We start from the raw sequence: 27,973 nt of genomic DNA on the forward strand, positions 1-27,973 counted from the left end.
CTAACAGGTCTGTGAGAGCCGGAATTCTTACTGGTTGGTAGGTGATCAAATACTTATGTCATGCAATAAAATGCAAATTAATTACTTAAAAATCATACAATGTCATTTTCTGGATTTTTGTTTTAGATTCCGTCACTCACAGTTGAAGTGTACCTATGATAAAAATTACAGACTTCTACATGCTTTGTAAGTGGGAAAACCTGCAAAATCAGCAGTGTATCAAATACTTGCTCTCCCCACTGTATGTATATATATATATATATATATATATATATATATATATATATATATATATATATATATATATATATATATATATATATATATGAAGAGTTCAGATGCAAAAAGCCTCTAAGTGCCATCTGAAATTTTCTTCTAGAATGATCATTTTTATCAAGCTCGTATATTTAAGTTCAATAATTTCACTTAAATGGCAATGCAAATTACCTATTAATTGTCATTTAAGTGAAATTACTTAACTTAAATATATGAGTTTTATAAAAAATGATCATTCTAGAAGAAATTTTCAGATGGCACTTAGAGGCTTTTGCACCTGAACTCTTCATATATATATATATATATATATATATATATATTATATATATATATATATATGCATGTATGTATGTATGTATGTAAACTTTATTGTATTTATGCTAATTAGGATTATTACATTTTTAATTAGGTTTCATATAAAGATTCAGCAGTGAGTAATTACATGTATTTGATCCTTGTTGGTTTGTCTCAGTCTGTTGTTGTCTCTGGATTCCTGAATGTTCTGTCTCTGTGTTAAAACAAAACTGAAATATGATTCAAAAGCCAAAAGGATGCGAAGAGAATATGGATTTATCCTGGGATCATAATATCATAATAGCTATTCTAGTAATAACAAAATACAGACAACAACATGATTTTATTGACTAATTTACTGAAAGGCCTACAAAATCAATCAATCAATCAATCAATCAATCAATCAATCAATCAATCAATCAATCAATCAATCAATCAATCAATCAATCAATCAATCAATCAATCAAATGGTCTAGTAAAGGTAGAGAATACCCAGTGTTGGGCAGTAACTGATTATTCAGTATGCATAATGTTTTCATATTCCAAAAATTAAGCACTTGAAAATACATTTAAATGTTAAAATACTCATAATCAGAATACACAATGGCAGTAAATTATTCATTATTGATTGATTCTCCCTAATTATTATTATTATTATTATTTTATAATATAGTTTGTTGCTTTTACGTTCAAGAAATACTCAGAACATGGAGAAGCCATACAGCATATGGCTACTGGATTTACAGAAATCATTTCACTTTTAAGGAAAAGTGTGTGAAAAAATACTGTTGATAACTGAATACAATATATTTGCAGCCTTATATACTAAACTGTTTTATGTTTTTTTCACATTTCAGTTTTTTTTTTTTTTATATTCAATGCCCCCATAATGAAATGTGTAATTATTTAGCAAATGTATTAAAAATAACCAAAAACTGAAGTGTCACATTGGCATTAGTATTCAGCACTGAGGTGAAGCACATTTGCCAGTGAGTGATTACAGTCTCTGGTCTTTTGGAATATAATAAGATGAGCTTTGCACGCATGGATTTCTGTAAAGCTTGTCATTATAAAGTGAACATACGGCCCAGTCTAATGTCCTGAGTTATCTGGATCAGGTATTTATTTATTTATTTATTTATTTATTTATTTATTTATTTATTTATTTATTTATTTATTTATTTATTTATTTCTTTCTTTATTTCAGCTTTCCTTCTACCCTAACCAGTTCTCTAGTCCCTGCCGATTACAGTATAAACAGCTTCCACTGCATGATTAAATGAAATGATGAAACCTCGGCGTTGGGATGGTGTTGTACAGATGATGAACAGTGTCTGGTTTATTCCTGAGATGACTCTTGGAATCAAGGTTCATCAGACACTGAATCTTTGGGTGTCATTTTACAAATTTCAAGCATGTGTTATTCACTGAGGAGAGGCTTCTGCACAGCCATTTTGCCATAAAGATCAGATCAGTGAATGTTGTAGAGATGGTTGGTTTCTGTATATCAGTTAATTAATAATAATATGGCTTGGCAAATTATACGTTCAGATAACATCTTCCAAGTAAATGAACACGAGTGGAGAAAATTCTCTTCCGTCTTTCACACGCTCTCTGTACAGTAACTATCACAGCATGTCAAGCACTAACTAGGTTCATGGCATTAAATAAATAATGGTGCAAATACCAGTAAATTGACTAGAGGGTTTTGTGCTGGCGTAAGCTGTTAGTAAATCTGACCCCGTGTGTCAATGTGATATTTCAGTTTTTTTCTTATTAATACATTTTCAAAATTAAATAACAAATATGTTCTTGCTTTTTCATTATGGTATCTGGAGTGTAGATGTGGGGGGGGGGGGACTTATTGTTTTTTTCTTATAATAATATGAATGATGATTTATAAATTTTACATTTTTATTGCATTAGTTTGCATATATAAGACATAAACATCACAGTAATCTAATTTCTACTTCTTAGCGCCATATTTTATGTTGTTTTATAATTACAGTGTAGGGTAATAAAGGACACTGTTGTATGTCAGAGATGTGTAATACCTGTCATGCTGTTTTCATACAAAGCAATCATCTTCAGAACTTGCATAAATACAATGACCCAGGTCCATCCCAAATACTCTGTAGATTAAATAAAGCACTTCTGATCAGCACATCTCTTACAAAACAATGATTTTAGTGTATTATAAATGTAAACCTTACAAAAAAATATTTGTCCTTGCATAAAAGCAGACAAATGTGTGACTTACCACAACAAATCTACTTACAAATATTTTTGTTATATTGACAATATAACTATATAATATATTCGGGGGGGTTTTTTCTAGATGAAAAATTACAATTATTTAAACATAAAATAAAGCAGCGTACCTTTCTCCCCTTCCAACATGGTTAGATAAACATAAATTACAAGGAAGATATCTAGGAGTGGTGTTGTTATCATCCAGAATGATGTTATCCATCTTTGGTGGAGACCTGTGAATGAAAAGATGAATTCATCAACTTTTACAGGTCACATAAATCACATACAAATCTGAGAACAGTCATCATGAAATCAAATTTGTTTGTTGTTTTACCTTGTAATATTAATACAAAAAATGTCATAACTGTCACCGTTATGTTCTGCTAGTTTTCATTTGTCACGTGTTCCTTGTTCTCATTTGCTGCCACTCATCAGTTACCATGGAAACTAACAGTTATCATCATCACAGTTGTTCGTTATTTTGTCATCACCATGTATTTAAGTTCCTCCTTGTTCTAAGTATCATATTAAATCTTATGTTATTGTATGATCGTCTTCATCTTCTGTGGAACTAAGCGTTACAATACCTTCACCTTCTCATGATAGGATTCACTCAACGTCTATGACAAATGCAAGGCCAATCATTCAGTTAAGCCACTCACTATCAGATGTGCCTCCATTCAGTTACACACTAATCATCAAGTTCCTCAATTTTTGTATTTTTGTATATTTTTTTTTTTTGTCAATAGCAACTCCTGTTTCATGCAGACTTTAAATTATGATTTAGCAAATAAATTAAGCATTTATTTTTATATAAGCAGTGCATTTCTATTCATACAGTATCAAATATTATTATAGGATTTACTCTTTCCACATCTATACAACAATAAGAATGCGTTTCAGCATGTACTTACATTTGAATTCTGCTTGGAGAAAAGGTGAAACTAACATGAAGAGCAACAGTAGTGGTGGAACAGATTCCACAATTAAAGATCCTAAAATAAGAGAATACGTCTATTATTTTCCCATTAAAAAAAGAAAAGTCAATAACATGTAGCTAAAATACATAGGATTGCTCTGAAGATCTTAAACATAAATGTTAAACTACTGAAATAAGAGTCTAGTGGTTTTCTTATGGAGCTCTTAATGACTTAAATCAGTTTTCACATTCATGTCAGCATGTATTTCTACAAGCTGTTTTATGTCGAGCTGAAATTGGCTGAATTATAATCAACTGGATTTTTACACAGAAAAACAGGTGGAATTTAAAACTACATGCTGCATAGCACTGTAATGAATTATGAAGGAATCAGTATGCATGTGTTACCTAGAGAGGGAATTCCAAATGAGTCGATCAAATGGAACAATTGAGACCCAGACAAGATAATATTCCCCACCAAAAAAGCTAAAAAAAGTGAGAGAAAAGTAAGCATGAATGGAAGAATGAATTATATGATTTCAACTTGGACTGTACTGCACATGCTCTCTCTCTCTCGTTCAGGGGTGCGTTTCCCGAAAGCATCGTTAGTCAACTATGGTCGCAAGTTCTGTCGTTATCAGCATAGTTCAACGATTTGGTGTTTCCCGAAACCATCGTTCCAACGAACGTTCGCAAACAGCATCGCAAACTTGTGTGGTTGGAACGACAGCTCTCTCTCTGTGGTTAGAAGCATAGTTTCTAGTTTACATGAGATGTAGACTGAATAAATCCTTATCTTTAGCAAAATAAGCAAGCTGAAATTCAGTACAACCCGTGTTATTTATTTAGAATACATACAAATGTAATTTACGTCTTTTAGTTTGTCAAGAGATTTAAATCACCGTTTTTGAAGACTGCGCATGTGCGAACGTGCTCTACTATGTAAGAACGAGCCAAATATTGAGTCTGGTAATAAAGCAAAATAACTGAAAAAAATTAGAAATGGTCTTCAGATGTCATGTCTGTAACTTATATGACAAAATCTAGCGTTAATTCGAACTCAAACAAATTAATTAAAATAAGTTATTAGTCCACCACGTGCTAGACGTCATAAACCAATGTGGCTGAACGATACTTTGCGACATATGGTTTCGGGAAACAGTCGTGACTAGCTAGTTGATTTCTCCAACGATGCCATCGTACTATGGTAGTTAAGCAGCAAGCTATATAGTTGTACGGGAAACGCACCCCTGCTTGGTTGTTCATTTTGTAATGTTTAAACACTAATTTCATTTGTGAAAGCTTTCCCAACCACAGTAAGCATTGCTATCTCAGTCGTTCAGCAGTGAGGAACACTAAAGTCTGATGATTGATCAGGCTGAATGTCTGTAAGGTTTAATGTTTGGCTCAGTCACATGTCAAGTACTTTTTCTATTCTCTTGACACCTGAAAGTCTCATCAATGAACAAAACCATTGTTAATAAACTCATTAAACAAATTAATCTGTGCTTATATATACTTAGCCTGCCACTTTAACAAAGTAAGTGTCGAATCAAATCATGCAGAACACACTTACTGTCACTCAGGCAACTGATACACGACAGCACAACAATTACAAAGCTGAATCCAGAAGCTACACGAGGTAAGATGCTTGTGTCATGTGCACTCTTTCTCCAGCCATATGTAAAAAGAACTAGAGGAATAGATAGAAATTAAACGTCACACAAGATAAACTATGTCCTGAGCAAGAACAGAACATATCTAAAGATGTTTGAACAGTGTTTGTCAAACAAACAGACTTTAAGTGTCACCGGCCCACCAGTGGGCCCACAGCCATTACATATTTAAAACAGTAATATCCTATACTGCGGGAATTTAAGGGGTTAAATGAAGCCATATTGACTTAATCTGTTTCAAAGAAAAGAAAGTGAAGGTCACCTAATGTACATCATTTTAGTATTTTGGGGTATTTTAGAAAAGGCTACAGTACATGCAGTAAAGTATATAAACTGGCTGAATTATATTATATCATAAGGTGTAGTTTTATTATTTTGTAATGAACAATATTTCGAACATTCCACATTTAAATGTTTCTACTTTCTGACAGATTTCACTGTAATAGATATTCTGAGAAATCACACGTGTCTTTGTAAACAGCAAAAAAAAAAAAGAGGAAAAAAAAAAAAAAAAGTATTCCTGGGATACTAGACACTGTCTGTATTTTAATCATTTTGAGTATTCAGGTTTGGATGACAGGATTTTAGAAAAAGAGAGGGAGGGGTGAGATTTAATGGCTGAATTCTGGCCAAGTCTAATGAAGTTAAAGCAAAACAGGTAATATTTCATAAAGCACTTTTAATGTCAGAATAATGAGCATGACCTCTGATGTGAAACATTAGGATTTACTCACCTGAATAAACAACGACTGTGAAAACAGTCAATTCACTTGTTATTCTGAAAAACCTGATCCACGGGCCTCTGCCCCGGGTTGCGGGCTTCTCCGGATGGGTGGCGTGGAACTGATCGAGCAGGTTAGGATCAAGTATATCGTCTCTGGGTACCCATGAGCGTTCCTCGGGGCCGTATCCCTCCAAGTCCACGAGGTACTCCAGTAGACCACCACGGCGCCGGGAGTCCAAGATGTCATGTACCTGGTAAGTGGCACCCTCTTCTAGGATGAGCAGAGGGGGAGGTTCTGCCACTGCGCCAGGCACTGTGGAAACAGAAACAGAGGGATGATGAGGCTTCAGCAAGGAGACGTGGAAGGTAGGATGAATCTTGTGGTGGTAATTGGAGTTGGTAAGTGACAGGGTTGATCTGCTTCACAATGTTGAAGGGACCAATGAACCTGGGACTCAGCTTTCGGCAAGGCAGACGTAACCTGATGTCCCTGGTGGACAGCCAGACCTTCTGACCTGGCTGGTACGTTGGAGCATCGGAGCGGCGAAGGTCGGCTGTCATTCTACGTCTGCACAGTGCCCGTTGCAGCTTGTGGTGAGCAGAGTCCCATACCCTCTTGCTCTCTCGGAACCAGTAGTCGACGGCAGGAACATCCGATGGTTCCCCAGACCAGGGGAATAGTGGAGGTTGGTAACCGAGCACGCACTGGAAGGGAGTGAGTCCAGTGGTAGGTTGCCGCAGGGAGTTTTGTGCATACTCGGCCCAACCCAGGAACTGGTTCCAAGAGTCCTGGTGGCCGTGACAAAAGGTACGGAGGAAACGTCCAATCTCCGGTATCTTCCGTTCCATCTGCCCATTCGACTGCGGATGATAACCAGAGGAGAGGCTGACGGTCACACCTAGGAGCGAGAAGAAAGCCCTCCATACCTTGGAGATGAATTGTGGTCCTCTATCTGATATGTCCTGGGGAATTCCATAAACTCTGAAAATATGGTTTGACATCAGCTCTGCAGTTTGCATGGCGGTGGGAAGTCCTTTCAGGGGAATTAGACGACATGACTCGGAGAATCTTTCGATGATTACTAGAATGCAGGTACAGTGATCGGAGGTAGGTTAGTCAGTTATGAAATCGACTCCTAGGTGTGACCAGGGTCTGTTGGGAACAGGCAGAGGATGAAGCTTACCAGAGGGAAGATGTTGTGGACTCTTCGAGATGGCGCATTCCTTGCAACCTCTGATGTACCTTCTGATGTCCGCTACTGTGTTAGGCCACCAGAAGCGTTCTTTTAGTAACGAGAGAGTCTTATTGACCCCTGGGTGGCCAGTGCCCAGCGACGTGTGGGAAGTGTGGATGAGAGGAGTGCGCCGTGTCCGGGTGATGTAGAGTAATGTAGAGTGGCGATGTACGGCCATACTCCGGGAGTAAATCAGGATATCATCTATACAGGCCAAAACAGACTTGTGGAGGAACTCCCGGAGTACCTCATGTATGAAATCCTGGATTACGGAGGGGGCGTTGGCCAATCCATATGGCATAACGAGGTACTCGTAGTGTCCAGTAGGGGTCACGAAGGCCGCCTTCCATTCGTCCCCCTCACGTATCCGGATGAGGTTGTAGGCGCTGCGGAGGTCCAACTTGGAGAAAACAGTGGCACCTTGGAAATGTTCCAGCACAGCGGGGACGAGAGGAAGGGGGTAGCGAAACTTGACCGTGATCCGGTTGAGTGCGAGGTAGTCTATACAGGGCCGCAAGCCTCCGTCCTTCTTAGCCACAAAAAAGAAGCTGGAAGCAGCAGGGGAAGTAGACGGGCGGATGTAACCTTGATCCAGAGCCTCTTTGATGTATTCCACCATGGCCTTCTCCTCCGGGAGTGACAGCGGGTAGATCTTTCCACGGGGCACTGGCTCACCCTGAAGCTGACCGATGGCATAATCCCATGGTCGGTGTGAAGGCAGTTTGGAGGCTCGCTGGGGGCATAAAACATCACTGAAATGGGCATAACATGGAGGAACGTCCACCGAAAGTTTCTCCACTGGACTTTCTATGGATGTAGAGCAAAGGGGCAGCTCTCTGGCCCGAGGAGTAGCCGGCACCGGAAGTGCAGAGAAACAGTTTGGGAAGCAGCAGTCCCCCCACTTCAGAATTTTGCCGGTCCTCCAGGAGATGATGGGATTGTGCTGCTCCAACCATGGGCGCCCCATAATCACATCAGGGATTCCTCCAGAACCAGCAAATGTTGTTGTTCTACGTGTAGGGCTCCTACTTGAAGCTGTATGGAACCAGCACAGAGACGTACCTGCTTCTGGCTGAGGGGTCTGCTAGTTATCGAGTGAATCTGGTAGATGGACGGCGTGGCTGTAGACTTGAGCTTGAGCTGACGGCAGAGGGCGCCAGAGATGAAGTTGCCTGCTGACCCTGAGTCGAGAAGGGCGATGACTGGAATAGTAACATCGGCAGCAGTTAAATTCAGAATAGTAGAGAGTGATTTCAAGTTATCAAACGTGGGAAATATAGCATTCACCATGGAACGAGGAGGACGAATGGGACATTTAGGGATGAAGTGCTCAGAGGAACCACAATATAGACACAGACTCTGGGTCAGCCGTCTATGTCGTTCAGCGCGAGTCAACCGTGCGCCATCTATCTGCATGGGTTCATAGGCAGGTTCTGGAGGGCTGATGGACTCAGGTCGACGGAGGGATGGAAGAGAGAGTAGCGGGTCCTGGTGCTCCTCGAGACATGACTGCATACGAGTGGCGAGTGGAGAGTTGGATGAAGCGTTCTAGCCCGATGGAATCCTCGTAGGCAGCAAGATGCAATCGCACGCGAGGGTTCAGACCCTGACGATATGTGGTGAGCAGGGCTTGTTCATTCCATCCGCTAGCGGCAGCTAGTGTACGGATTTGCAGGGCATATTCACTCACAGACAATGAACCTTGCCTTAACTGGTACAGTTGCTCTCCAATCAATGAATCCCAGGTGGGCGTCCCGAAAACTTCCCTGAAGTGAGGGAAGAAACTGGAGAGAGATTGGATTATGGAACTCTTCTGGGACCAGAGTGATTCGGCCCAGCGCAGCGCTTTGCTATTCAACTGTGATATTACGAACGCAACCTTAGCAAGGTAATTCGGATACAGGTGTGGTTGCATCTCCAAGACCAGTGAGCATTGTTGGATGATCCCATTGCAATCCTCCACCGATTCTGAGAAGGGTGTCGGTCAGGCCATGGGACTGGCAAGCACTGGTGAAGTAGTGACGACAGTGTCGCTGTGGACGGTGCTAGTGGAACGGAAGGTAGTGCCTGACGAGGTCCTGGAAGGGATCCGGGGTGCTCATGCTGGTGTTCGTCGGTTTTCCTTAGTTTTTTCTTTACTTTGTGGTCCGGTATTCTGTTACCAGACAGAAGGGACAGACACAAGGATGCAGGTAATGGAATGTTTATTTGAACAACCAGGTGAAAGATCGGCAGTGCAGGTGAAGGAACGTGGGTGAGTAGAGATCCAGACGATTAAACTTGAATGATACAGTTCGTATACTTGCAGATGGAGATCGGATGAAGATACACTGGAATAGCGGAGACTCAGGAGAATAAACTGGAGACGAGGAGCAACGAAGAAGACTTGGAGATAACACAAGGAAACTGGTAAGTAGATTAGCAGTCCTAATGGTAAGCACAGCGTTAGCGTCTTGATGCAAACGATACCGGACAAAGACTAAGAGTGAGAGTGAGGCTTAAATGCCGGGGGTGATTATAGTACTAATGATGTGCAGGTGTGTGATGTGCAGGTGTGTGATCAGTACTCAGGAGAGGGTGTGTGCTGTGATTGTGTGAGGGTGGAGCCTGGCGTGGCTGTGACAATTGTCATGCTATGTTTTTTTTTTGTTGCCATCAATTTGCATTTACTGATCCCCTTAACAAAAATAATAATAATAATAAAGAACTTTAAATTCTAACATACCTTGGAGATACTTTAAATAAGACAAAGCCCAAATCAACATAACAGGTCTCAGAATATACAGAGCAGAGCAAGGGATGGTCTCATGGAGAAATCCTGGAACAGAATATTAATTGACAGGTATTAAACAATATTGATCAAATAAAACAATTTAAGTCCCATCACAAAAAAAAATGTTGTAATTTTGTACAAAATTACAAAAAAGACTAATAAAATCTGCCACATGCTTTATAGTGCTATACTGTATACTCCTAAACTCACCTTCAGTGAGACCCCAGAGGATGAAGGCAAAGAACATACAGACATTTGGAAAAAAGACCAGAGAAAGCTGAAGATTCCAGATGGTTCTGCTGTCGACTGGAGAGGAGATGCAGAATAATCACAGTTAAATGAGCAAAACACTGTGACAGTTAATCCCAAGATTAATGCAGTTAATTAATACAGTTTTATTAATACAAGATTAATAAAACTAATATGAATAATGATTCAGATTAATATTAATACAAGATTAATACAGTTAATCACAAGAAATAAAAAGGTTTTCCTTCCAAACACACCTGTGTTTTTTGATATGCAGTAGATCAGACAGCAGAGCAGAAGTACAGCTCCAAATCCAGCAACAAAACAGAAAAACAACACAGCTATGTGCCAAGAAGAGAAACCTGTGAAACACAGACATCCGTCATAACATTTACAACTGCACTCACTGTAAAACCAAACAAGTTAAGCTAACACATTTCATTTGAGGACACTGATTACCTCAATTCAATTGAGTTTATAAAAAAACAATAGTTATGAGTACTCTAATCGAGTGCACTAAAATAAGGATATTTCTTAATGCACAATTAAACTTTACACTGGATTCAAATACTTTATATAAAACTTCACTATATTGAGTAAAACCAGTGCAATTTCAAACTTTAAAAGAACTCAGAGCACTTGCAGTTACTGCTAGCTCACAATATCACACACAAAGTCAAATCAAATCCAATAAGTTAAGCTAACTCATAACATTTAAGGAGACCTGTAAAATCCATTGTTGTGACAATCAGATTAAAAAAATTTGATGGTATCAACCTGACTCACACAGACATCAAGAATCAGCATATGAATCTCAACAATGGTGACCATTCAAAATTGATTCATGCCGCAATGCATGCTGGGAGCCACGGATAAGTTTTGTATTATGCTAGTACCCAGAATGCAATTGCAGCATGAATCCTTCTTTAATGGTCACCATTGTTGAGATTCATATGCTGATTCTTGATGTCTGTGTGAGTCTCAGTAATCCCATAGATGAAAATGTTTTGTGCACACACTGTTATGAAAATCCTACATACTATCTGATGGTCACAACATTTATGCTGTAGAATCACGATGTTGCCGATTTTTTTCAGAGATTAGACACTGAATGAGATCTGTGAATCAGGTCACTAAATAATGATTGTCATCATCAATACTTAACCATAAACATCTGATCTTATTTTGTCATGACTTTTGTGCTATAACAGAAGTGTTTTATAAACACACGGTTACAGTAGACAGAGAAAATCCAATTATCTTGCTGGGATCTAGAAATGTTCTATAACTCATTCAGTTTGAGTTCTGTTTCAGTCATTGTGTCCACATAACATTCAGTAATATTTGAGTACAGAACTTTTTTTATTTAGTAAATATAACTGTTAGGTTTTACAGTTTAATGACGCTTTTATGGCATTGCGATCTCATGCTAATTTAGCTGTTAAATTAAATCTGACACCAAGTGTACAAAAATGTAAATACTTTTCGCTAAAAGTGTAAATATAGCTAAAACACCATATTGTTTACTATAGACTTTGAAGAAGGTTGGTGTTAACAGACTGCATTATTTATTTGCCATGTTTTGTCGACTCACCCAGTTGCTCCAGCTCTACAGTTGCCCTGGCTGAAAGTACTCCAGCAAACACTTCACACATGTAAACTCCTTTGTCCTCAGTTCTGACGCTCTTCAGTCTGAGAGAGAAGTTTCCTTTGGGGATTTCATCAGTGAAGAACTCAACTCTGTCTGTGTATTGTTCATCTGATGAATCTGGAAAAGCTTCATTGTTTTGATAGAGCAGAACCGGAATATCTTCATCTGTTCTTTTCCATGAAACCTCCTCAATGTGTTCAGGTTTGATGTGAGAGTCTACAGAGCAGTTCAGAATGACATCCTCACCCACATATGCAGATGTTGAGCGACTCGATCCTGATACCAGCAGACTCTCTGAAAGAATAATGGTTTAAACATAAAATACATAAAATGCCATTTGATTGAAATATTCACCACAATTCAAGTGTCTCTCACTCACCAACAGCTTTTATATGAACCACAGTGTCATCAGACTCATGCTGACTGTAAACTTTACACGTGTAATTTCCCTCATCTTCAGCTGTCAGATCATCCAGACGGAGGGAGAAGTTTCCATGTTGAATCTGATCAGTAAAGAAATGAGCTCTATCATGATAATCCTGCAGCTGGACCTCTGCTCGACTCTCACCATCTAGAAACAGATGAACTAAAGTCTCTGATTCTGTTCTTCTCCATTCCACCTCCAGATCCTCCATTAGTAAAGGTTCATCAACATAACAGGGCAGAACCACTGAAGATCCCAGAGGAGCAACCAGAGGATCTGGTGGGCCGTGCACAGTGAAGCCTAGAAATAATAGAGAAACTGATAGCTTCAATAAATGAGAAAGAAAAACTCGAAAGCTATTTTCGCGTTTCAACGTAAAGTGATCATACGTACCATCAGCGGATACCAGGAGTACTGCTATAACAGTAAACATAATGTAGTTTACAAACCCAAAAAAGAGCTATAAAAAATAATATCTGTATCATGACCATAAGAGTTTTTGTCCGCAGTCTTTCACACGAGGCCACGTCTAAACTTCTGCTTTCGCTTTTAGCTTACTTTCGCTTTCTTAAATTAAGCGCGCCAGATTCAAGGACAAGCGTCACTTTCGGTTGGCTCTTTATCGGTTTCTGTTGAACAATAACAACTAGCATCACACACACACACACACACACACACAAAGAAATGGTAATATGAATGAATGCGTGTTTAACAGACACAGTGAAGTTCCTCTTGTTGTTTCTGTATATCCAGGTTTCAAATTTAGTTTTTTTAATTTAATTTTTAATTTTTCCATGTCCTTTTTGCTTGGGGCCCCCAAATTCCTTCAAACGGCCCTGGGGACACCTAAACTTCAGTGCAGTTATCTCTTAACATTAAAATTTAAATCCGTTCAATAAAACAATGTTCTAAATTGTTTGTGATGTATGTATTTGTACATCAGATGTTGCAATAACATTCTTAAAATGTGTTAAGAATATTTTCTATTTAAAGCAATCTTTGTCATCCCACTTTAGAAAAGGTTGTTTCAAAAGTGGGACAGCATGTTTTGACTAATGTGGGACAGTCTAAAATAGGAAAATGTGCATTAAGAAAGTTAAATGCCATACATGTATTTTTGATAAAATGTTGGGCTTATAATGCAGCAATATTATTTTTTTAAGATCAGGTTCAAAACTTTGGACTAAGGGACAATGGCATACTGGAGTAGCAAGGACTGCTTATTTTTTGTCATGAAGTTTTTTTTTTTTTTTTGCATTACAATTTGCTTAATGCATGCTTTTGAAAATACATGTCCATGCAACTCCATGTGAACAGTAGCCTATAGAATCTAACAAGTTAATAACAGTTTTTAAGACATTTCATGTTCCAAAGTTTAATTTATTTTAATATTTGACTTCCATCACATGGTTATTATTGTTGCTGAAATATTTGTAATAAATCCTTTAAATAGTATACAATTTCTGTGTTATATATTTGTAATTAACATTCCACATGTGAACATAGGCTAGTTTTTTTTTTCTTTTTTAGCCAAACTGATAAAGACAGCAAACACCAGACCAGATTACAAAATCCATAATTAACTGCTTAGAGCTGAATATTTGTATTTTATCCCTTTTTTTTTCTTAAATAAAACAATTTTAATAATTTGGTATTTGTTTTGCTAAAATAGCAGCTGACACTTTTCTTAAAAGTTACTTTACAAGCAATGTCTGTTATAACACGAACTGTTCATCACAATCTCTTCGTCAAAACTCATGTAATGTAGTTTTTTTTTTTTTTTTTTTTTTCAGCGTTATGAGATTTTTTGAACCTTGTGTAGAGTTTTTATTCATTTTTATTTTATTTTTTATTAAATCTGCGAGCATAAACACAGTTACCCTTCAGTCTCTTTAGTGTAAATAGCTATTATTTACACTGAGAAAAAAAGGTTGCATTCCTCATTTAAGGTCCTCTCATGACCGCGTCAGAGTGAGTTTAACTACTGATCTGACATCTGTGCTTGTATTTGTTGTTACGATTTCCTAATTGGTCTAGGGGAGGAATGAAACAGTAAAAATGGATGGTGGTGAAATGAATGTGCAACAGCATGAAGCCTGGTTATAAGTCAACATACTAATTCACTACATCAACATTTTAACTGTCTAAAGAATGAGTTCTGGACAGGGCATCGGCAATGATGTTGTCACTTCCTTTCTTATGCCGGATGTCAAGATGGTATACCTGCACGATTAAAGACCACTGCATTAAACGTTGATTAGTGTTAGACATGCGATTTAAGAACACCAATGGATTATGGTCTGTATAAACCAAAATAGGGCCATCACTTCCACCTAGATAAACTTCAAAATTTTGAAGTGCTAGTAGCAAAGCTAGCGCTTCCTTCTCAATTACACTGTAGTTTCGCTGACACTTAGTGAATTTCTTTGAGAAAAAAGATACAGGATGGTCAATTCCTGCTCCATCTTCCTGAATCAGGACTGCTCCGGCTCCTGCAGCGCTGGCATCCACCTGTAGTTTGAAAGGCCGTGAGAAATTAGGAGCAGAGAGAACAGGTGCAGTACAGAGAAGATCTTTGGCAGCATTGAATGCATCCATACACTCTGAAGTCCACACAAACTTCCTGGATGCACTCAAAAGATCAGTGAGAGGAGAAACAATAGCAGCAAAATTCTTGCAAAAGCTTCGATAGTAGCCACTAATTCCTAAAAAACGGCGCAACTCACGTTTATTAGTGGGCTTGGGAAACTCAACAATGGCAGCTATCTTGGCTTCTATAGGTCTTACTTGTCCTTGGCCAACACATTTACCAAGATAAGTAACTGTTGCTTTGGCAAATTCGCATTTAGCCAAATTCAGAGTCAGAGATGCTCTTCTCAACCGTTCAAAAACAACATTTAACTTCTCAAGGTGTTCCTCCCAGCTGTTAGAATATATTACAACATCATCCAAATATACCTCAACATCGGTCACTTCTGACAAAACTCTGTTCATTAGCCGCTGGAACGTAGCTGGTGCATTTCGCATGCCGAAAGCCATGACTGAGTATTGTAGAAATGAATCAGGTGTGACAAATGCAGATATTTCAGAGGCACGAGAAGTCAGCGGGACCTGCCAGTACCCTTTTAGTAGATCTAATTTAGTAACATAATGAGCAGCACCAACTTTGTCAACACAATCTTCCATTCTTGGAAGAGGAAAAGAGTCTGGTCTGGTCACAGCATTAACTTTACGATAGTCAGTGCAGAATCTGAATGTAGAGTCAGGCTTCGGCACTAGAATACATGGTGAACTCCATGGACTTTGACTGCGAGTTGCCAAACCATGCTCTAACAAATATGTTACCTCAGATTTCATGACGACTCGTTTCTTTGGATTTATTCTATATGGATGTTGTTTAATGGGCTGGCTATCTCCTACATCAATGTCGTGACACAGCAAGGTAGTCTGGGAAGGAACATCAGAGAAAAGATCAGAATAGTTAACAATTAAGTTACTAACTGATTTACTCTGTTCTTCTGTTAAGTGGAAGAGATAGGATTGCAGATCACCCAGAATAACTGAATTCTGCAAGCGAGCACACAAAGTTTGAGCATCTTTTGCTATAAGTCCATCCTCCTCCACACATTCAGTAGATAGACAAACTGCTGCTGCAGACACAGGTTTAACAGGAACATCGGAGCTTGCATTTCTTGTGATATATGCCTTCAACATGTTTACATGACACACTCTGCTCTTACGTCGCCGTTCAGGAGTGCCAACAACATAATTAGTATCGCTAAGTTTTCTCTCAATGATGTATGGGCCAGAGAACTTAGCTTGCAGGGCTGTTCCAGGCACAGGAAGTAGGGCCAGAACAGCTTCACCTGGCTGAAACTCACGCCTCACACTGTTGTGGTCAAAACGAGTTTTCTTCTTCGCTTGAGACTCCGCCAGATGAGTCCGAGCTAACTGACAAGCTTGGTGGAGACGTTCCCTGAAAGAAGTCACATACTCAAGTACAGGTACAGGTGCAGAAGTCTGTGAAAGCAACTGTTCACTCAGTAACTTTAGTGGGCCTCTCACGGTATGGCCAAACACCAACTCTGCAGGACTGAATCCGAGTGATTCCTGAACACTTTCTCTTATTGCAAACATCATTAAAGGTAGACCTTCCACCCAATCTCTACCAGTCTCTGTACAAAATCTCCGGAGCATAGCTTTAAGAGTCTGGTGTAATCTCTCCAATGCACCCTGAGACTCTGGATGGTATGCACTCGCCAACTGATGTTTGACTCCCAATTCACTCAACATCTGTGAAAACACTTTTGATGTGAAATTAGAACCCTGGTCAGATTGAATAACCTTAGGCAAACCAAAAAGAGAACAGAAGCGAATTATCTCTTTAACCACAGATTTAGCTTTTATCGTGCGAAGAGGAATTGCTTCTGGATAGCGAGTCGCCGTGCACATGATGGTTAAGATATATTGATGCCCAGATTTAGACTTAGGTAAGGGACCTACACAATCTACAAGCAGCCTTTCAAACGGTTCGTGAAGAACAGGAATTGGTTTTAGAGGAGCTACCGGGATGGTCTGATTTGGTTTCCCCACTAACTGGCATGTATGACATGAGCGAACAAATGTAGAAACTGCAGACTTCAAACCAGGCCAAAAAAAGTATCTGCTGATTCGATGGAATGTTTTTGTTACTCCCAAGTGTCCTGCTAGAACATTCTCATGAGCTAACTCTAGTACATGATGTTGATAATCAGTGGGTAAGACAATCTGGCGAACCTCTTGCCACTTTGCATCACAATGCAGAGGTTTCCACTTACGCATCAGAATTCCATCTTCCCAAAAATATGCAATTCTAGCTTTAGGTACTTGGCTGCAATCTACTACAGCATCTCTACAAGTAGCCAGGGAAGGGTCAGTAATCTGTGCAGCAGCTAACTCGCCCTTACCTATTTTCAATGTAATTTTCGGTAACTCAGGGGACTCAATGTTTTCTAACTCAACCTTAGATGTAAATTTTGTCACCTTCTCTATGTCCTCAGGTTGAGAAAACAACACAGTATCTGAAAGATCTGAAACATCACCAAATTTCAGTGACTGAGCTCGTGTTACAGCACAGGCAGGGAATACAGATCGATACTGAGTCGCAAGTTCAGATACTTCAGTAGCAACAGGTTCATGAGTAACAATAGGACGAGGAAAAACTTTGCCACCGGCAAGATCATTTCCTAGAATGAAATCAACTCCATCTACAGGTAACTGTGAACATACCCCCAGCGTCACTAAACCAGTAACAAGTTCCGACTTCAAATACACTTGATGAAGAGGAATATTAACACAAACCATTCCAAAACCACGAACTAGCACATCAGTACCCGTATACGACTCAGCAGAAAAAGGAAGCCTGTCTTTTAAAATAAAAGACTGTGCAGCCCCAGTATCCCTTAGAATCCTTAACTGTTGTTCCTCTGACTCAGATGAAAGAGAGACAGTACCAGTACAAATAAATGGCTGATAAGTGGTAGCATTCACATCATATGCTTTTGGAATCGATTGCACAAGCGCCACACTTTTGGACTTGGAAGCAGAATTTTTTTGCTTCCACGCCTTACATTCCGAAATTAAGTGATTGGGGTCAAGGCAAAAAAAACATGCTCGCCCATCACCTGCACATTTAGGACTCAATTTACGTCGTGAACTATAGTCTTGACCGGTGTTAGTATTACGACTAGGTGATCGGAAAATTTCAGAGCTTCCCCCCATGGAAGACTGGCTTTTGTACGATCGGGTTCCTGAAAACACATTTCGATGAGTTAACACAAATTCATCGGCTGCAATAGCAGCATCAGCTAGAACCTGCACTTTTTGCTCGTTAAGATATACAACAACGTTTTCTGGTGCACACGTTTTAAAGTCTTCCAGCAGGATCAACTCCTGAAGCTGCTCAAAAGTTGTGATACCACTGGAAAGACACCACTTATCAAATAGTGTTTTCTTCTCTCTGGCAAATTCAACATATGTCTGTCTGGCCGATTTCACATGCGATCGAAATTTCTGACGATACGCCTCAGGCACTAGTTCGTATGCTCTCAAAACCGCCGTCTTAACTACATCGTAATCGAGAGCTTGCTCGATTGGCAATGCAGCTGAGACCTCTTGCGCCTTCCCTACAAAATTACTTTGCAAAAGTAGAACCCACATGTCTTTAGGCCATCGCAGCTTAACAGCTATCCGCTCGAATGCTGTAAAATATGAGTCTACCTCAGTTTCTCTAAATGATGGCACCAAACGAATGAATTTTCCTACATCAAAATCAGGAGGGGAGTCAAACGGGAAATCAGAGGAGTTACACCTTGAGTTTTGAGCAGAATCCACTTCTGGCATTTTCACTGACACAGAAGGTAATCTGGATTGAGGCAATGGAATGGGCCTACGCAGCTTTAAAGCTTCTATCTCTAATCTACGCAGTTCGATATCACAATCTCCTTTCACTTCTACCATACGCAACTTAATACGCTCTGCCTCACATTCTTCCTGTTTTAGCTTCAATTCAATCTCCTTTAACTTAATGGCTAGTAATGGCTCAGAACAAGTATCTTTGGGCTCCATATTAGGATTAGAATCAGAAACTGCAGACTCCACCACAACATCGGACTCTACCCCAACAATACCCTCCTCACCTGGTGGTACTAGAACGCCAACTTTAACTAGCTCTCCAAATAATTCCTCCTTGATTACCTGTTTACTCGCTTCTTTTGGAATATTAATATGAAAGAAATTTGCTATTTCAATCAAATCTTTTTTTCGACAACGATTATATACTTCCCAAGAAGGATATAATGTGAACGAAACTAGATCAAATTCCATAGTCTACACAGACTACTCCTCCCTCATCAAAAGTGAATCAGCCAGGCAAACAAATGTGAACAATGCAAAAAGAATGAACACACTTACCTCAAAGAGTTGTCACACACGAAGTAGACAAGTTTGCGATACTACAAATCAACAAAGGGACGAGCCCCCATTTACTGTTACGATTTCCTAATTGGTCTAGGGGAGGAATGAAACAGTAAAAATGGATGGTGGTGAAATGAATGTGCAACAGCATGAAGCCACCCCGTCTCCAGACCCAGAGTTGTTTCACAATAACCACATAGTGATCTCATTCAAGAAAGTAGTTTTATTTACAAATTAGGCAAAAGAAAAAAAAAGGAGAGGTATCAAGTTCAGAAGGGGGTATAGCCAAAACAACAAACATAAATCAATCTTACTCCTCATTAATCAGACTACCTAAACTAAAAGAAAAGAAAACAAAAGTACAGCAAAATAAGCTAACTCCCTTGCTAGCATAAACAGGAGAAAAACATATGATTCAAAAATAAATGGCACCCACCTCCCTACTAACCTCACAAAAATAATGAAATAAATGATTAAGTAACAAACTTCAAATAAACCAAGAGAAAATGATCCATTAAGTCAAACAATGATTAAACCATTAAAGGTAACACTCACTTCTGCCTTTAAAGTCTCAATCAGGGATTGAAATAGAAAGAGACTAAAAAGAGAAAACTACTTCACTAAGTAGTACACACGATATAAGATAGAGATACACTGTTCACTACTGGCTTCAACAAAGTCTCAGGTCTGGGGTTGAAGAAGGGACCTCATTGCTGCTGCTGCTGCACACAGTCAAGCCACCACCAACACAGCTCTGAAGGTGTTTTGCAGTTTAAATACTCCCAGCATCCAATCACAGCAGGCCATTGATTATCTGTACCAGGTGGAACCATTTTTCCTGTGAAGAGAGACCGGGATAGAGAAAGAGAAAACAGCACAGCTGAACACACACAAACAGAACCTTACGGCTCTGGACGTAACCACCTCAAATGGTGAATTTCTGATTTTGTGCAGTGATGTTTGTGATGACAGTCCATCTGGTTGTATAGGTTGTGTGGTTCTGTAATATGAGACACTTATGTGACACTTTAAAGCTGATTATTTAATTGTCGTTGTTTTCCCCTCCATAGAGGGCAGAGTAGTCTAAAAAAATAAGCTGTCTCAAGAGCAGTGTCCCAGATAGCAACATTGTTTCGGCCCAGATCCGGCCCACATCTGGCACATGTGGAAAGATTATCTGGCCCACATGCAGTGTGGAATGACGGCCCTTGGGCGGACCGCTCCTGTTTGCCAGATCTGGGCCACAAGCAGGCCATAGCAATGCCACATGTCAGCCAAGAGCAAAGAAATAAACCAGAACTGGACCTTATCTGAGCCACAAAACCTGTGTATATTAAATATGGAGTCATCTCAGCCTTAATAAGCCTGTTAACAAGCAGAATCACTGAAGGAAAGAAGAGAACAGAAAAAGAGAAGAGCAGAAACACAAGAACTGCAACTGACTTCAGACACAGCCTTAGATATAATGAACTAAAGAGAAAAGATGACATTAAATCTCTATAATAATATCGCTGTCTATATAATAATATTGCTGGATCTCATGCTGTACGAAGCTTGTTACCACAAGTCGCAGTGATAACAAGCAATCATATTTCTGGACCCTACTGTGTGTATTCTTCATAACGTTGATTTTCTGTTTTCCTGCAACAGCAAGTTCATCAGCATGATGATGCAAGATAGCAACAAAATCCATGCTAGAGGAATCATGACACAGGTTTGGTTGAAATCCCATTAACCTTGTTTGGTGTGAGTGCAGGTGCTGGCTCTGTGGGACACCATTTGCTTCCGCAGCCATGGCCTGTTCACCAGAGTGAACTATTTCACTATTCCACGCTATTCTCCAGAGTGGCAGTCCCAAGGGCCGTCATTCCACGCTGCATGAGGGCCAGATCATCTTTCCACATGTGCCAGATGTGGGCCGGATCTGGGACATCACAATGTTTCAATGTGGGGAGGAACTAAAAATAGAGCCATTGACCAACTGCTCTAAAGTCAATGGCATAGTATTATTTTTTGTTATTTAAAGAGTGTGTTAGTAATGTGCGCCTATAGGTGGCTCCACAACGCGTGTGCACTTTGTTTATTACACACACACACACACACACACACACACACACACACACACACACACACACACTCTTCCTCCGTGTTGAACACACACACACACACACACACACACTCTTCCTCCGTGTTGAACACACACACTCTTCCTCCGTGTTGAACACACACACACACACACACACACACACACACACACACATTCTTCCTCCGTGTTGAACACACACACACACACACACACACACACTCTTCCTCCGTGTTGAACACACACACACTCTTCCTCCGTGTTGAACACACACACACACACACACACACTCTTCCTCCGTGTTGAACACACACACACACACACACACACACACACACACACACTCTTCCTCCGTGTTGAACACACACACTCTTCCTCCGTGTTGAACACACACACACACACACACACTCTTCCTCCGTGTTGAACACACACACTCTTCCTCCGTGTTGAACACACACACACACACACACACTCTTCCTCCGTGTTGAACACACACACACACACACACACTCTTCCTCCGTGTTGAACACACACACACACACACACACACACACTCTTCCTCCGTGTTGAACACACACACACTCTTCCTCTGTGTTGAACACACACACACACTCTTCCTCCGTGTTGAACACACACACACTCTTCCTCTGTGTTGAACACACACACACACACACTCTTCCTCCGTGTTGAACACACACACACACACACACACTCTTCCTCCGTGTTGAACAAACACACACACACACACTTCCTCCGTGTTGAACACACACACACTCTTCCTCCGTGTTGAACACACACACACACATACACTCTTCCTCCGTGTTGAACACACACACACACACACACACACACACACACTTCCTCCGTGTTGAACACACACACACACACACACACACACACACACTCTTCCTCCGTGTTGAACACACACACACACACACACTCTTCCTCCGTGTTGAACACACACACACACACACACACACTCTTCCTCCGTGTTGAACACACACACACACACACACACACACACACACACACACACACACATTTATTGGCCCTGTCCCGAATGGCACTTCATGAGCACTTTCGGTCTTGTGGACTTACAGTGGTTGCCGCGTGCGCGTGTCCGTTAAGTCCGTGAGAACGCAGTTTGTCCCATTTCTCATTTTTAGATCTCAGAAGGGTGTGAGCGAGCGCCCCCGTGTGGTCGATTTGCGCCCTCGATTCGCACTTTTTCCGAGTCAAAGCGGCATTACGTCCCGAAAGTGCGGACTCAGAGGAAGACCGCGAGTGCTTAGGGTGCCATCTGGGACAGGGCCCACCACTGTAACACACACACACACTTATAACTTAAAGTTATTGTTGTCTTTGTTGAGTTTGCAGATTGTACAGTGTGTGTGTCTCTTCTGCTCAGCAATGCTGCATTTATTTGATAAAAATACAGTGATATTGTGAATTATTATAATGTAAATCCGCTGTTCTCTGTGTGAATATACAGTAAAGTGTGATTTATTCCTGTGATCAAAAGCTGAATTACAGCATCATTACTCCAGTCTTCAGTGTCACATGATCATCATTACTCCAGTCTTCAGTGTCACATGATCCTTCATGATCTTCTGCATCTGTTATTTGTTGATTTTAGTTCTGCTTTTAACACAATTATCCCTTTTAATTCAGAAATTGCAGACGTTAAATGTGAATTATTTTGTAATTAAGTGTATAGAATGACATTATATAGATCAGTGGCTTATACTCTTTACTCCGGACTGTAAAGCATCAGCCGGTCGGGATTTCTGAACTGTCTCGACACACATGAGCAGAAGAAATCATGTTTTATCATCAGAAAAGCCAGAGTTGTGCGTCACATTATCAAACCTGAAGACACACACATTCTGTCTGATCGAGTCTTCAGACGCTGACAATAACACACACATCTTCATCTGACAGGCAGAACTGAATCAACACACTGTAAATATAACGAGTGATGGATATAATAACTGAAGTCTTTCACTTTAACTCATTATACACACTGAGAGTCATTCATATACTGTATACATATAACCTCTGCATATTAATATAATCTCTGCATTAATATAATCTCTTCTTGTTTCCAGGATTCTTCATTGTTGCAGTGTTACCAGTGTTTACAACAGTGACAAGATACAACTGGGACACAGTAGGCTATGTGGTCGACGAATGGGCTGTGAGTGTCTGATGAATTATGATCTGATCCCTCATATAAACATAACATCATAATCTAATCAATATATAATTCATAAACGCTTGTGTCATTATGAATGTCTGATCTTTACAGATTTTGAGGGTTTAATGAGAATAATCTGTGTTCAGTCATTTTGAACACTTATGAAATGTTTTATATATAATGTTTAATGTATGGTCTTGATGTTTTACTCAGTGTGTGTCAAACACAGATATGCAGTTTTACACTAATATTAAACATGTTTTTCAGGTTCACCTTCGGTCAGGAGATCAGTGTGGTTAATGTTCATGTTATTGATCAATGCTGTAATGATCTATTTCTACAGCACAGCTCTGGAGAATGAGAAGGGTATGATTATATTACATTATATATCTGACACATCTGTGTGTGTGTGTGTGTGTGTGTGTGTGTGTGTGTGTGTGTGTGTGTGTGTGTGTGTGAGTGTGTGTATTGATGAACACTGTCAGTGATGATCTGATGTGTGTGTGTGTGTGTGTGTGTGTGTGTGTGTGTGTGTGTGTGTGTGTGTGTGTGTGTGTGTGTGTGTGTGTGTGTGTGTGTGAGTGTGTGTGTTGATGAACACTGTCAGTGATGATCTGATGTGTGTGTGTGTGTGTGTGTGTGTGTGTGTGTGTGTGTGTGTGTGTGTGTGTTGATGAACACTGTCAGTGATGATCTGTGTGTGTGTGTGTGTGTGTGTGTGTGTGTGTGTGTGTGTGTTGATGAACACTGTCAGTGATGATCTGTGTGTGTGTGTGTGTGTGTGTGTGTGTGTGTGAGTGTGTGTGTTGATGAACACTGTCAGTGATGATCTGATGTGTGTGTGTGTGTGTGTGTGTGTGTGTGTGTGTGTGTGTGTGTGTGTGTGTGTGTGTGTGTGTGTGTGTGTGTGTGAGTGTGTGTGTTGATGAACACTGTCAGTGATGATCTGATGTGTGTGTGTGTGTGTGTGTGTGTGTGTGTGTGTGTGTGTGTGTGTGTGTGTGTGTGTGTGTGTGTGTTGATGAACACTGTCAGTGATGATCTGTGTGTGTGTGTGTGTGTGTGTGTGTGTGTGTGTGTGTGTGTGTTGATGAACACTGTCAGTGATGATCTGTGTGTGTGTGTGTGTGTGTGTGTGTGTGTGTGTGTGTGTGTGTGTGTGTGTGTGTTGATGAACACTGTCAGTGATGATCTGATGTGTGTGTGTGTGTGTGTGTGTGTGTGTGTGTGTGTGTGTGTGTGTGTGTTGATGAACACTGTCAGTGATGATCTGTGTGTGTGTGTGTGTGTGTGTGTGTGTGTGTGTGTGTGTGTGTGTGTGTGTGTGTGTGTGTGTGTTATAGTGCATCTCTGTAATTTCATCATGTACATGTTTGGAGCAGTTGGTCTTGTTTTGTTGAGCTCTGTTACACTGACAGCAGAACTGATCCTGAAAGCACGTAAGTACATATCTAAAATATTATATTACATTATAGAAATCTTTTAACTTTTAACAGTTTTACAAAAAAAAAAAAAAAAAAGCCTTCCTGAAAATGAACCGAACACAACATTATACAACTACTAAAATGTGCTTTACCGTTTCGCTTTTAAATGTCCCGTGTATCTTCATTTCTCTTCAATGTTATTCTATCATTTTAATTCTCAGGAAACGGTGAGCGCATCTTGAAGGATCTGAGAGTCATTGTCTTCCCCTCCGAATGTGTTTTTGCCTTGTATTGGCTCATTTTACTAATGCATGCTTACTGTAAGTATCTTTTAAAAAATATATATTTTATTTATTATTATCAGGAGTTCAAGCGTGTAGCACTGAAACCCAATTGTAAATGCTACAACTTGCAAGGATCAGCATTCTCCCCTAAAAGTGATCAGGCTGAGCAAACCGTAAGTCATAGAGACTTGACACTTTTAGGGCTGATAGTTCTCACAGCATCTACAACGTCACCAAGGCTCACCCCGATCGGCCTGATGGTGGCGCTACAGTGATAAAATGTAGCCTATACGACTTGTAATGGCTCATAACTCCAAACTGTTTTATGTTTTCAACTGTTTTCAAACAGAATTATGCATAAAGCGTAAACACAAAACACACTAATTTTGCATATACTGTAGCACGGGAACTGAAGATCGAATTTGTATTGATTTTGCAGAGACAGATTTATGTGGCCAAGTGTAAATGGAACCGTTTTAACAAATCGAATAGCTTTCCAGTCAGTAAAAATGCATGAAGTGGTGTAAATAGGCCTTTATTGTGAGTTTTTAATAATCTAAAGAAACCTTTTACACTATAATGAACCTTGAAACAATGGAAATATTCCTTGGATGTTAAAGTTTCTTCACTGAAACTTCAATAACAGTAAATAACCTGTAGTTTTTAAGAGTGTATGCTAATATGACAGTGAACAGGGCTGGTGGTTCACTGGTTTATTTGGCAGTATCCATAATGTTAATTTGTAACAGATGCAAACAGTTATTGAAATGAAGGAGGTTCAATGCTGGTAAAATGAGACAAACATTCACATACTCCTTACAGAGACTGATTTACTTCCTGTGATTTTCCCTTAATAATTATTATTAACATTTTAAACAACTTTCTCTCTCTAATGTCATATAGGGAAGGTTGTTCCAACTAAGTAAGTTCAGATTTGAATTCAATACAGCTCTCATGTAGGCCTATACAGCACATTCAACTGTGTATATCAATGTTAAATCTGTAATTGTCTTTGCTGATACAGATTTACACACAGTCAAAGGAACACACATAAAAGACACAGCCGTCAACTCATGGTAATACATGAATTATGTGTGATATAAACTGATCTGCAAGGTTTGTCATCCTCACAGTTCAGATGTGTAGTTGCCAAATAACAATGTCTTGTTTTAAACACAGAACACAGAACCAGCAGAGACTCATGAAATGAAGAATCTGTCAGCGCTTGATTCTGCTGTTTGACAGACACAGTAACTGAGACACGGACTCTTCCACATTTCTCCTGCACTCTGATGCTCTCTCCGTCTGTAAAAACCAACTAAACCAGAATAAAGACTTCAAAATGTGTTGCATTCTGTTGCAAATTGCTTGGATAATTTTATATTGGTTGTTGAATCATTTCAAAAGTTAATCATGGCAGTATTAAGCTTGTTATAATCAAAAAGTTTTTTTTTTTTTTTTTTTCAGAAACAGTCAGATTTCGGTACAGCGCTTTTGTAAATGTGTTGAATATTCATCTTTGAGTATTTATTTAAATATGAGGGAGTTGAAGATGTTTTGTAAATGTTTTTTTGATATTGCATAAGTATTAGGCATCAACTTTAATGCACAGACTGTTTTTACTTTTAATGATTTTTCAACTGAAAATGGATCTGCTTATGTTTGTGTTTGTCTTTATTTTGATAATGTACTGTATGTAGTCATACACTGAAGGTGCAGAATTGGCTGTGCCAAATATATTTTTGTAATGTTTACAAACCAGTTTGTAAAAACATACAAATCCTTTTGTAAAGTGTCTGAATTTAGTCTATGTGTGTGAGAGTGAGTGCTGTCAGATAATAATAAATGTTCAGAGTACGCTTTCTATTGTCTTCAAGCTCGTCAAATATGAAAAAGAAAAAGAAAAAACCTTTCTGCTTGAAAAGTGTTCAGTTGTCCAGTTATTCTGGTCGATTTCATAAGAACCACTAGTTTTTCAGTAGACGGTTTCTATTATTTTGCTGGTTACTGCTCATATAGAAGATTGACTTTTAGTTTCATCAAATTGATCTGTTGTCATCTAACAATAATATACAATGCAGATTTATTAACTTCAATCAATCTTATATAAGCCCCAATGGAAAAACATTAAAATCATTAATAGACCAACATCACAACAGACTATCACCTCTGCCCTCTTTGGCTCATATAGTTAAGTCGTTAAAAGTGTATTATTTCTTCACATGCTGATTAGTATTTTCCTGCGTTTACTGTAGTAATGTGATCAGGTAGCCCAAACAGCAAACTGAGTTTTTCTGCTGGACATTATATAATAAGTGTACTCATGTTACACAAGATGCATGCCAGCCAATCAGAAGGGGTCTGTGTGTTCCGAGGTCAAATCCCACAAATCCCATGACTCCAGTGGAGGGAGAAATGACTTCCAACACTTAATCTGTGTGTCATCAATGTTCTCTGCATAACTTATCTTTTTTTTTAATCTGAGAAAGTCATACATCGTCATTTGGACTGTTATTCAAACTCAGGGGATTTCTGTATGTATCATCCAAAGCTGTTT

General features: G+C 39.4%; 3 protein-coding genes across 3 annotated transcripts in view; 1 reads left to right on the top strand and 2 right to left on the bottom strand.

Annotated features, from left to right (window-relative positions):
* The window catches only part of LOC311079090 (uncharacterized protein), a 20,716-nt gene extending 10,263 nt beyond the window's left edge, over nucleotides 1–10,453 (bottom strand). The window contains exons 1-9 of the mRNA XM_084108275.1: nucleotides 10,361–10,453; nucleotides 10,103–10,195; nucleotides 6,153–6,455; nucleotides 5,319–5,435; nucleotides 4,151–4,228; nucleotides 3,738–3,818; nucleotides 2,952–3,056; nucleotides 2,625–2,702; nucleotides 719–784 (exon numbers count right to left, since the gene is read on the bottom strand). Of these exons, the coding sequence (XP_083964401.1) occupies nucleotides 719–784; nucleotides 2,625–2,702; nucleotides 2,952–3,056; nucleotides 3,738–3,818; nucleotides 4,151–4,228; nucleotides 5,319–5,435; nucleotides 6,153–6,455; nucleotides 10,103–10,195; nucleotides 10,361–10,397 (958 nt within the window). The 5' untranslated portion in view covers nucleotides 10,398–10,453. The remainder of the gene's footprint in view (nucleotides 1–718; nucleotides 785–2,624; nucleotides 2,703–2,951; nucleotides 3,057–3,737; nucleotides 3,819–4,150; nucleotides 4,229–5,318; nucleotides 5,436–6,152; nucleotides 6,456–10,102; nucleotides 10,196–10,360) is intronic.
* A 95-nt stretch (nucleotides 10,454–10,548) lies between these two features.
* LOC311082231 (junctional adhesion molecule-like) lies at nucleotides 10,549–13,003 on the bottom strand (the record flags this gene model as incomplete). Its single annotated transcript, XM_084112964.1, has 5 exons — nucleotides 12,868–13,003; nucleotides 12,430–12,774; nucleotides 11,994–12,344; nucleotides 10,657–10,761; nucleotides 10,549–10,568 (listed from the first exon to the last, which is right to left on the bottom strand). Exons 1-5 carry the CDS (start codon nucleotides 12,905–12,907, stop codon nucleotides 10,549–10,551), a joined length of 861 nt encoding a protein of 286 aa, XP_083969090.1. The 5' UTR covers nucleotides 12,908–13,003.
* Nucleotides 13,004–24,999: 11,996 nt separating this feature from the next.
* Nucleotides 25,000–27,278, top strand: LOC311094284 (uncharacterized protein). Its single transcript, XM_084132166.1, has 5 exons — nucleotides 25,000–25,147; nucleotides 25,354–25,452; nucleotides 26,320–26,338; nucleotides 26,441–26,492; nucleotides 26,596–27,278. Exons 1-5 carry the CDS (start codon nucleotides 25,072–25,074, stop codon nucleotides 26,656–26,658), a joined length of 309 nt encoding a protein of 102 aa, XP_083988292.1. The 5' UTR covers nucleotides 25,000–25,071; the 3' UTR covers nucleotides 26,659–27,278.
* The last annotated feature ends 695 nt before the right edge of the window (nucleotides 27,279–27,973 follow it).

This window comes from Abramis brama (assembly GCF_963993115.1).
Source record: "Abramis brama genome assembly, chromosome: 1".
Classification (NCBI taxonomy): Eukaryota; Metazoa; Chordata; class Actinopteri; order Cypriniformes; family Leuciscidae; genus Abramis; species Abramis brama.